We start from the raw sequence: 12,179 nt of genomic DNA on the forward strand, positions 1-12,179 counted from the left end.
GTCCCCACAGATTATGTATTTTTTTACCATCTCTACAGGCTCATGGTTGCTGTGCTGTGATGATTTCCAGAACAGGCTGCAAGGCCAACAGGGAAACATGAGAGGGAAATTCATGATCACAATGCTTTGGTTGGGGCGGAGTGCAGCAACAAGACAAGCAGGATTAGCTGATCAACACTCAAGTGTGAGAAAGAGCAATTTATATTTTAATTGGAGTACAATTAAAGAATGGGAAACTTACTGTATCAGAAACTATATCAAAATTAATAGCAGTGTATGAAGGAACAGATTTCAGTGATTCTGGCAGAGTAAAGCTGTGCCTGTGCATTTTGGAAAGTCTCTCCTTTCAGATCTCTCTGTGATTGAGTATTTTACCAGGCTGATGGTTTCCATTACACATATAAAGTAAAATGTTACCAGAGTAAAAATATGTAAGAAAATTTTAAGACTTTTTAATCGTTACTATTTAAAGTAAGAATTTTCACAGGAGAAATTTCAGAATTTTTTTGTCTACATGAACAACGCTCAGAATGCTGTTTTCACATGGTAGCAGGAACATTCTGACCTTACAACAAAATTCATGGTGTTAAATGCAACTTAATACTTTCTAGTCTTTGCAAATGGGAAACCTAGTATTTTTAATGTAAACTGTAACCACTTGAAAAAAATTGCTTGATTTTTGGTAAGGAACTGCTTCCCCTAACACAGATTTTTTTTTTGTTTTTCTTTATGTACTCATTCACTTCACACTGAACTGAAAGAAATATTTAAGTTGCACTCACAATTTATAAAGCAGAATTTTGTTAAACTTTATAAGCCATTATGAAACAGACTGAATTTCCTGCGAAATATATATCAATTACTACAAATAACTAGTGTTTTAGAGTGATCAAGAGGAAAAAATGAAGTTCCTGTCTATTAGTCTTTCTACTTGGACAGCTGGAAATTAAAGCAACTGTAATTTTCATTTCTTTTCATGTTTAAGTTCCAATAGCCTCAGTTTTATGGCAAATCAAGTAGCAAAGCTGTGAAAAGCAAACTCACACATTTAATCTTGAAAAAAGATGAGGAAAAATACAAGTAAAAGCTCTACCTCTGCAACTTTTTCCAGGATCAATTTTGACATTTGTTTCTGATGTTTTGGAAGGGCCTGCTTGAGAACAGAGAGAAAAATTTTTAAGGATGTGTTACAACAAACACGTATTTCCAGCGCATAGAGGAATTTACCAAGTAACTTTTCATTTCATATATTATGTGCTCACTTCATACTTTCTGTAATGTTGAACTTTGAAAAGACTGTGTTAAATATTAAATATTGATAAACCCTTACTTACTTGGTTCAACAGAATAAAAATAGGGTTAGTGACAACTTTTGCATTTCTTGGACTACTGAACAGTCAAGAGAGTCATTTTGAACAGCACGCTTTCAACTAATAAACTAATTTTTAAAAAAGAAATGTTGATGCTTCTGCCTTTCTTCAATGTCATTTTAATCACCTACATTTTTTTTCAACTTTCATTGAAGTTTATATTTCTGTGGAGCATTTCTTGACTTCAAAATTCCTACCCATGTTAAATACATATATTTACAGGGATTAAAGTAACTTTCATTACAACGGTTCTTTTGAACACTACAACTGGTGCAGAAAGCAGCACAGGAACTACACTTAACAGATTAAATTAACACTCCTAAAACACTAATTAAATTAACACTCTTACTGCTCTGGCTCTCCTGCAGCTATGCTGGAAGGGTGAGCTGCTTACAGCTCAAACAACAACACTCTGAGCAAGAGGCCACCCCGCACCACAGAAATAGCACAGGTATGGAAAACTTGCCCATGTGTGACAAACAGGAGCAACTGGAACTGACCAACCTGAACGAATTGCTCTGTGCAAATCTGATAATTTCTCTGTTCATCTGCAAAAGCAATCTGCAGAAACTCGTATAGCTGACCAGAAATTCTAGTTGTTTAGAGAGATGTTCGTAAGTGTATCAGCAAGAGTATTAACAGTTCCACAACAGAAAAGCTACTGTTAATTAATAAGGCAATAAAACATTCTAAATTCTATTTCATCTGCACGGTAAGAAAGAAAATACAGAAAAGATTATTGTCACAATCAGATTTCCTAAGTATTTCAGTCAACTAAAAGTACATATACAGTATCAAATAAATGAATACTTAAGCATTAAAATAATGATAATTAGGTGGTTACAATAATGCTAACTCTTGAACACTTGAACTAATTTGATTATTGAACACTTCTGCCTAATTTGATTATTCAGATTTTCAAAGAAATCTAAAATGAACAGCATTTCAAGTGAGGAACCTATGCAAGGTTCTTTGCTTGACACACATTTCTGTCAGCAAGTGCTGCTTAGATCTGCTCCAGCTACTTTTCTTTGCTGGGGGAAGGTGTTTCCTCCTTTTTTTTTAATTCTTTTTTTTATATTTCTTTGTTTACTTCAGAGGAGCTCCCTGATTTTGTTCAAGATACAGCTCCACAAAGACTGGTGTTGGTACAGCCGAGACCATAGTCCAAAAATGGGAAAAAAACAGGGAGGAAAAGGAGCAAGGCAGAGCCAGAGACACTGGTGGTCCTGCAGGCCTCATCAGAAAGAATGTTCATACCAATAATCTGCAACTGTTAGGTGTGAGTGGGAGTGTTAGCATAGGAAACATAACCACACAGAGGCAATCATATATGGTTCTTTATTTGTGTGCTCGGGACACAGGGGCAATGGGGACACGCAAATCTTGTGCCCAAGGACACGAAGTTGCTTTGTGATTTTATACCTTCAAGTTACACATACGTTAACTAACATCCACCCCTAGATACTGGCTCTCCTATTTCTTAGTTACTATCTTAAATCATACCTATGCTTTACCCTGAGTAATACTTGATTTGGTTAAAACAAAGCTTCTCAATTATCTCCCAGGCTGGAGTCACACTTGAATCAGTTAAAACAATATTACAATGCTAGTTGCAGTAAGCTGACATTTGTTCCAAGGCCAGTCTGCGTCAGGTTTCAGCCTGTGCATCTTCTAGCTCCCCCACCACCCGTAGTTAGCCATACAGAAATTATTATTTTTTTTTAACCCTCCACTATCATTCTCTGCTTTGAAAGTATTTCACTCTAATATACTAAGTGTAAATGCTTTCACTGAATACAGTCCATTTGGCTTCAAAGTTTGTACTGGATGTTCATCTTCAAATCCTCGGTTGTCATGGGCTTTGTCCCAGATGTTGTTGTGGATCGAAGGCACTGGATATGGATTCTGTGCCAATGCCCTGATTATGGTTCCAAGATGCCTTTTTCAGTATCTCTCTCTTCAGGATTCTGTGAACTAACCAAATTGCTAAAAATATAATTAGTAAAGTTATCAGACTTTCAAGGATAGACTTTATCCATGAACTCACATTCCATCCTAATCCTTTAAAGATTTTGTCTAACCAGTTTGTAGCTAAATCCTTTTGTTCTTTTTGTGCCTCATGCTCTACCTGTTTCAACTGACTGATATCATGTTCTACATCTGCAGTTACATTTGGGATGTGGATGCAGCAATGGTCAATTTGTCCTTTTAGATAGCCACACACTCTGTGTTCTTTCAGGAGTAACATATCTAAGGCCAATCAATTTCTAAAGTCATTTTGGTGGTGGCTTGTAATTGCATGTTGAGTTCCTTAAATCCTTCTCGTGCAATTCTTGCTAATCTATCTACCTGACCTGTGACTCTATATAGCATTGGTTTTAGGCTGAAAATCCTTTGTAAGCCATGGTAAAGGACTGTGATATACTAGAATATCCCTTTAAATCGTGCAAAATATGCAGTGAGGAGATGAGAGAATTCAAATTGTAGATCTGAGCAAAGATATTTGTAGTGGACTACACAAATATTGAAATAGCTGTGATCTTACGAGAAGCTTGAACAGAGGGAAACAGAGAGATACGATAAAGATCTGCCCCTACAAAGAAAAGAGATCTCTGTTCCTAGAGATGAAGAAAATCTTTGCTTTTGGAACCGTTCATCTTTAAAATGGCACCCCATGAGTACATGGCCAATCATGCAGCTGTGGGGAGGCTGCGTGATATGGGAGGGACTTCACAACTGAAGATTCCCAGGCAGCTGCTTTGTGAGAATTAAAAAGCCACATGAGAACTGGTTTTTTTCTTGTGGGGAAGTTACCATAACATATCAAAAGTGACTTCTCTCTCTAAATGAACTCGTGAAAGACTATTTTATAGGTGGTAAGCTGACCAAGTTTTGTCTCTATACATTGTCTGTGAGAAGGGAAAGGAAAGTTGTGCGGGAGGAGAAGTGTTTTGAAGGTTTCATTCTGATTCTTATTATTTTTTTCCTCTCTTGTAGTTTTGTTAATAAACCTGTCTTTATACTCTTTTAAGTTTTGAGCCTGCTTTGCTCTTCTCCTAATCCTATCTCACAGCAGAAAGAGTAAATAATCCTAGTGGGCACTCAAACCACAACAAAATGGTGCACTGGCCGGGAAACAGAAATAGGTGAACTCGAAACCACTACACAGAGTCAGAATACAACTTGACACCCTGTTGGTCAGGGTGTGGCAGCAGTCTGATTCAATGGTGGCTGCAGTTCTGTTGGAGTGATAGATGTGATTCTGTTGAAGCTGTGATCCTACAGAAGGGTCTGGTCTTCTTCTGAAGGTCCAGTGGTGGTTCTGTAGCTCTTGCCCTCTGGGAATCCAGTAGGTAAGGCTATCCATGGTGTTCCAGATCTCAGCTCATATCCAGTTAGGAATGCTTGTTCCTTCCCCAGGGTGGAGTATCTCACAATGGGATGATGTAATTTTATCAGTCATGCAGTGAGACTTGATGGCCCAATAGCACAGACAGCCCCCAGAGTTACCAGGGCTAAGTCATGGAGCAGAGACAGGAACACTGCCCCACCTGTTTCAACAGCTTATGAAGATGGAAACAGAATACATTTTTCTGGTTACACCTTACATTGTAGCCTAAGACAGTGCTAGTGCCCCCTGACAGAAAACTACCCCTTATTCTCTGTCAATACACCCACATGAAGTTTTAGATGGCTGAACTCCCTATTTCTCAGTTGTCTTACTGTGTACTGCTAAAACGATTTTAAATTCAGTATAACCTCATGGCAACATTCAAATGGTGCAACCTTCTATCCAGATGAGAAGAACATCCACCTACAGATATAATTTTCCCTCTTTGATAAGCAGGAAGAGTTAATGTGCCACCCAGGCACAGTACTTTGATCAGCATTACAGATCTTTGAGAGGAAGCATTTAGAGAAAAAATATAACCATGAAATTTTATCCGTGAATCATTTTCTCCAGGAATTCCGAAGCAGATTGCTGTTCTCTAACACTTTAGCTGTTTCTTCTCTGAAATGGACAAGCCTGGCTTTTGCTATAGGTTATTTTTAGCAAAATCTGTTACCTTATCCATTTTCTTTATTTTGTAGCACATCTCTCCAAAGGTAATGCTGGGGCAGACTATGTAATTTCTCAGGAACATCCCTCAGAATAACTGCGCTTTTCTAAGGTTCACTTCTAGTACAGCACCACCACCCACACACAAACACCTATGTGCCTCCAGAATTTATAGCTCTGTATAGTTTGGACAATCTTTGCCTTGAATCAGAATGGTAGCTACTCAAAGAATGTTAGGTCAACATGACTTGACATGAAAGAGAAAACATCTCTTTTAGCTGACACCATCCCATCACTTCTACCAATATACTCAGTTCCCTTTTGTTTTAAATGCCATTTTGGACAACTACACAGCAGGTGGAGAGGGGGATTTATTAATCAAGCACTACTTTATCAGAGGTATTTATTTCTCTTAATCAATCAGAAGATTTAAATTTAAGAGTTCTGTGAAAGACAACAGAAATCTCCCCTTTTCAAATGTGCTTAGATTTCACTCTGGAATCACATTGCATAACTTGGATTTTGTGGTCAGACAAACACACTGCAGTGCAATGGATACTATTTTGTAAAGAAGCGATTTCAATGCAGACTCTCTTCAGATGGCATTGAGTTACACTGTGGGCTACTGGCCAAATTCTGACATCATTTTATGCATGAAATGGAACACCACAATGGGGATGAAAAGCAAAAGGATGAGAAGACTTGGTGTTGCAAGGAACAATGATTAGGTTGCCTTCACACCAGTATCTACTTTTACTACATTAAATCATGCCTATAAATCACTAATTTGCCCAGCCTGTAAGCCTGCAAGGCTAGGCAATGTACACATACGAAGAGCAGATAACCCTAACACCCTTCTAGTTTGCACCCAGAGGGTGACACTTGGCTATGACATGGTTGAGACCTCTCTGAATGATGCTCGTATGTTACTTGAAATATGCCAGGATGAAAATATTGATTCTACAACCCATCGTTAGTTATTAAAGCAAATTAGAAAATAGTCTCAAGAATCTTCATGACTGAACACACACAAAATGTTATCTCAATAATATATAATATTACAAAATGAAGGGATGTGCTGTTTTGCACCTCACTGTTGAACATGTAAGTGTCACTGAGAGATGTGTGGCAGCTTCATGGGCATGTGTGCCCATGTTTCTTTGTATTATTCAAACTAACGACCAACACACATAGGTTGAAATTATAAATTTAAGGTTTTAGTTATTTAATATAGCCATTTATAATCACAACTTCTTAATTACTGCTCATGTCAACATAAAGAAAAAACAGTATCTTTTTTCTCCTAGCCAAGGTGAATATGTTAACTGGATACACAGAGATAAGGCAAAGCAACTGGAAGACCAAACAAAACGGAGGCTGAGCCATGGGCTTCATAAATATTGTTATACTTTGTCCACATAAATAAACCTTTCATTACAATTTTGACACATACTGGTGTCCATATATTCCATACAAGAGAAGAGATTGATACACTTCCAATCATAGAATGGCTGATTATACAATGTACAGTGCATAAAAGTTACTGAAACTTTAAACTAAAGAAAAAATTCAAGCAGTGCTCAGAAAGCATCAATATAAAGATTTATTTCCTGTTTAACAAAGTCATTGGAGTTATAGAGTCTGCACAACGTGCTTTCAGAAAAATACATCAAGCAGTTCAAACGACTCCTGGAACTTCTTCAGACCAAAGACAAACATATGGGTTTGGGTTGAAGTTGTTCTTTAGGTCTTATGGTGTTCTTCATGATAACTTACATGACAAACAGCATGGAAATGCTGTATTCTTACTGAGCTAAGTAATTGCATGTTTAATGACCAAAAATTAGTAAAAAGAGAGGCATGGAGAAATCAACACTTAGGCAACCAATCCTTTCATGAGATAAACAAAAAATTGGTATCCTTACCTGGAGTATTAACTTGATAGGAGTTAGGATCCTCTCTTTCCTGCTTCACTGTTACTGCTGGCGTTTTCTTAGAAGAAATTCCTGTAGCAGCAATAAAGGAATCAACTACAGAAAGTAGTAATAAGCAGATTCTTAAAACAAAACAAATAAAAGCACCCACCGAGATCCTCGTTGATCTCTATTAACAAAAAAAAAAAAAAAAAAAAAGAAAAAAAAGAAAAGAAAAAAAAAAGAAAACATTACACACTTGTTGAGCTAAAACAATGGTATCAAAGTGACCTGCTGATTTCTTATGTTTCAGTTTGGTCAGCCCCAGAAAGGATCCAGAATTAAATACCTGCCTACAAACTAGGCTTCCCTGCACATGTGGTCTCAGATCTGGAGAATATTTTTAAAACAGGCTCCTTCATCTTTGCATGTTACCACAAGAAAAAAAAATATTTTATCACTCATTGCACTGAAAGTCCTGGAAAAGCTCCTGCTCACCCTTCTGTGAGAAGACACAACTTTCCTCCCTCTTGAAATGGAAGCATTTGGCTAGGGTTCAATATTTGATAAAAACTCCAACTGAAAAATGGATCGTTTCAAGGAAAGAAAAGTTCTTCCATCATCACCAAAGATGTCTTTTTGCTACTTTTCTCTTTTTTTGAGGTTTCTATCTTTACTTAAGTTCAGTATTCTGAACAGAATTTGGCTTTTTTCTGCAAAGTAAGGCAAAAATTTGAACGTACCAGAATCCTTGCTTGGTTCCGTTTTCACTTTAACAGGAGGACAACTATAAAAATAAACAAATCAAACAGAATGACATTATTAAAAATAAACCTTAGATTTCTGGGAACTTCTTCAAGCTTTATAACTTGTTAAGTAAAATCAATCTCTCAATTTTTTCTAACAATAACAAAAAACTTAAAAACCCTGCACATTGGCTTATCTGGTTTTTCACAAGTAAATTGCCAGCAATCTCTTACTCCTACATTTTTTTGAGCATACAGAATATTCAGATCATGTTTAGCATTTAACGAGAGGCAAATGCAGAAGCACAGACAACTGATCCCTGTTTTCACATTAACAAATTTTTGATGTATTACAGACACAGTATCTTCATTTACTTCAAAAAAAAAACCCACTTTTTTTCAAATTGAGGAGGGGGAAGGAAGCAACACTACATCTGTTCTCCCTCACTGCTCTACCATAAATCATGGTAAATTTATCCCTGACTAACAGACTGTGAATTAAGAACACCTATTGTGCTAATTAAACTGAGGAGAAACTCTGCTGTTTGGTTAACTTGTAACAGTTTCCTTACAAATAATGATCAAAAGAAAGAGAATACTGTGCTTCATACTTTTTATAATGCCATGCAAGCAAAACTTATTCAAAGGTCAGCTGGGCAGAAAAAGAACATTAAAACAAAGTAACAACATGAAAATAGATAGCTGATTTAAAAAAAAAATCTACATTATTTAAAATTCACCTTCCAGATGGAGGTACAATTGAATGTGAAGCTTCTGTTATATCAGCTCCTGCAAGTTAAAAGACAGTATTTGAATTTCCTGTACTCCATTTACTTAAAACCCAAATTGAAAACACTGTAGCACTGATTTCACAAAGCAAAAGCCTGTTCACATTTTACAAGCATATGTACATATTTTCCTTATTCACAGATGATGAAAGATTCCATTAAACTGTACCTAGACACAAACAGCTTGCATAATTTAGAATCTTTCGGTGGAGAATGTGGACAATTGATGAAAGCTTTGAGATAAAGATTACTTGGGAGAAATAACGGGCAAAGCAAGTATTTAGGTCATAAAGTTAAGTAGAATGATAGTGGAAATTTTATATTTCAATTGTAATGAATTGTCTAGAGGTGGAAGTTGTTGTAAAAATTTCCATCTGTTTAGTTTAGCAGTTTTTACTGTTCTAGAAAGAAGTTGCATGTTGAATGTAATTTTGATAATAATTTTTAACTGTGTATTCACGGAGACGAGGGCTGAAGGATGTCATGGTTTAACATAGCTGGGTTTTTAGTTAAAGAGAAAATCCATCAGTTACAGATGTGATTTTCTGGGAGGATTGCAGACAGCTTCCTCTGGACCCAACAGAACCAATCAGCTGGCTAGTTTTGAATACTGACACCCTGTTAAACCATCTGAGAAACCTGAACACGCCTCTGTGAAATCACATGTAAAAATTAACAAACCCCGGAAAAAGCTCTCTTGCTTCTGGCCTTTGAACAGGTAATTGCTGTATTTGCCAGGAAACTTGGATTGGTGAACCAAAACCACTACACTTAATTGATGTTTCCACACGGTTAAACAGAAACCGTCACACTCGCTTAGCACACTGAAAACCTACCTTGTATTTTTGAAAGAACTATGTTATTACTAGAATCTCTGTAATATTCCATCTCTAGTCCTCAACCTGAGCATAGGCAACACACCTCTAATTTTACTAATCAAGTATCAACTTCTGGCTCCTTCGCTGAAGAAATTAAACTTTTCCTTTTTGACTACATTCCCAACAGAAATTGCTTCATCATTTTCATAAAACAAATCCTCACACTTGTGCAAAAGCAAAGCAACTTGATACCATAAAAGGAACAGGAGAAGGGATTTCTCCCAAGCTGGAAGTGAATCTCTGTGGAGTTTTACAAAACTCACTCTAGCTCAGAATTTCTAACATATAGAGGCTTTCATAGGAACTACAACACCTAGCCACTTCAGAAGATTTAATTACTTTTTAAAATGAAATAAAAATGCCAAAATCAGCTGGGTAGTGGAACACAAGCACTAGAAAGTCTTGGCATCTTCTAAAAACTGAAAGCAGTCCTTCATAAGTTCACTTCTTCTTGCCCTAGGATACTATACAATTTATATTAAATTTAAATTCAATATAAGGACAAAGAATGAAATAGAACAAACTTGATCAAGACAAAGAATGCAAAAGAATTAATTTAATCTCTAATGAGTCGCTCCTGGCAAATGCATAAAGGAAAGGGTTATAGCTCAGTAAATAAGGCATCTCACAATTTAGAAATTTCTGCACAATTTACCACTTTATTGACATGACCAAATGTTCTATGTATATTACTGTCTAAACTCAAATTACAATCTTTTTCTGTTTAAGCTCAATAAGCATTAACTTACCTATGTGTTTCTTTAGTTCTATATAAGGCCTGTGTGGAAATATGGGAAGAAAAACTCAGTTTTAGCAAAGACATTGTTGATTACTTGGCGATATACATTACAGAGAGAATTCCTGTTTAAGAGAAACAGTCCACAAATGTATTTAATTAAAAATTACAATTAATTTTACTTAGGTATAAAACTGAATTGGACAGATCAGCACAAGAAAGAGAGCAAATAACCTGTTGATACTAAATGAGATCTGTGATTTGTTTTCCAAAATCCTTTTCAGGGTGGAAACATCATAATTTGATGGATGTGTAAGTGTGAGTCCTTCAGGCAGGCCCTGCACTATCACAACAGACTGGTTCCTCTCTATCTCTTCGTATGGCACAGGTCCCACTGTTGAATTTCCTAAAGCTTTACCTAGAAAAAAAAGAGGAGGTTGGTTTGATGTCGAGACTGCTACAGTTAGCAAAAGGATGAGTCCCTTATAAAACTTTGTAACTTTGGATAGGACTGGAGTAAAAGCAAAGTGTGGATGCAAATCTTCTCAGAAAACCAAATACTGCTGGCACTAATACTCAAATCACATCCCACAAAACAAATCAAGAAGAACCACTATATTTATATTGTTTAGATACGGCTACTAGAAGTTTCTAAAAATAGCAGTGTAATTGGAAGACTAAGATCATGCAGGTTTTTTCCTCCCAAATGGAATAAAAATTTAAAAATCTACAACAGCTCTTCAGAAAGCACTCACCATAGCAAGAGCAGAAAAACTCCTCCACAGACTTTCTAAGAGTCTCCACCTCATCAGGATCCACTCTCTGTCTGGTTACGGGTGGTGGAGTCTTCGTTTTCTGCAGTTCTGCAGGCCTGTCCTCTTCTGTAACACCTGGCAGTTATTTATAAAAATAAGACAAACATAAAAGAAAACATTAAGTTATTAGAAGTGCCTAGTCCCTCCACTTTAGACTAGAGAGTCTCAAGAAGGAATCCTGCCAGGAAATTTTAAGAATTTATTTGTATTAGAAGCAAACACACGCATCTATGTACATAAGCAATGAGCAAGTTTATATTTACACCAGAATTATTACTTCCTCCCTACAATCTTTGCAAATATCACTCCCCAAAGAATACAAATGACAAATTAAGAGACACATCCAAAGAGGGTTTTTTGGCATGAAGAGGTAGAAAATACTATTCATCTCATGAGAGGATAATACAGTAAAAATAAAATGTTAAACTGCCAAGAAAAGAAGGACCAACAGAGTCACCAAGGAAAAGGTGAAATGCCAGTGTGAAGGGTCCCATAGCTCTCTAGTGCTGTGCATGACATCTTACATAGCAGTTCTGTTATGTCCCTGTTTATTTATTCTGTACGTGCTTCGCAGAACATTTTACAGAAGGGATCTGATTTTTGCCATGATAGGACACCTCTTTCAAAGGACATTTTAAGTACACACCTCTTACTGCTGATTAAGAGGAGCTACAAACAAGCCATCATCACGCAAAACAGAGATTTCAGCCCTACATCCTGTCCTAGTCTCTGAGCAAAAGTCACTGTTCACAAAAGTTCACAAAAATGAGTGAAGAAGTAAGATGACTTCCAGTATTAAAAAGCAAATGTAAGCGATGGTTTTGGGTGGAAGCCTTCCTTTCTTATAATTCAATTCTTGCTAAGATTTAC

General features: G+C 36.6%; 1 protein-coding gene across 6 annotated transcripts in view; it reads right to left on the bottom strand.

Annotated features, from left to right (window-relative positions):
• The window catches only part of GTF2I (general transcription factor IIi), a 102,549-nt gene that overhangs the window by 53,457 nt on the left and 36,913 nt on the right, over positions 1-12,179 (bottom strand). For 3 of the 6 annotated variants that reach the window (XM_063402391.1, XM_063402390.1, XM_063402385.1), the window contains exons 4-11: positions 11,250-11,384; positions 10,729-10,912; positions 10,508-10,536; positions 8,833-8,881; positions 8,090-8,133; positions 7,519-7,536; positions 7,359-7,439; positions 1,094-1,153 (exon numbers count right to left, since the gene is read on the bottom strand). In XM_063402391.1, coding sequence (XP_063258461.1) covers positions 1,094-1,153; positions 7,359-7,439; positions 7,519-7,536; positions 8,090-8,133; positions 8,833-8,881; positions 10,508-10,536; positions 10,729-10,912; positions 11,250-11,384 — 600 coding nt within the window. The remainder of the gene's footprint in view (positions 1-1,093; positions 1,154-7,358; positions 7,440-7,518; positions 7,537-8,089; positions 8,134-8,832; positions 8,882-10,507; positions 10,537-10,728; positions 10,913-11,249; positions 11,385-12,179) is intronic. The other 3 variants (XM_063402387.1, XM_063402389.1, XM_063402388.1) reach the window with 3 other exon arrangements.

This window comes from Prinia subflava, chromosome 8 (assembly GCF_021018805.1).
Source record: "Prinia subflava isolate CZ2003 ecotype Zambia chromosome 8, Cam_Psub_1.2, whole genome shotgun sequence".
Classification (NCBI taxonomy): domain Eukaryota; kingdom Metazoa; phylum Chordata; class Aves; order Passeriformes; family Cisticolidae; genus Prinia; species Prinia subflava.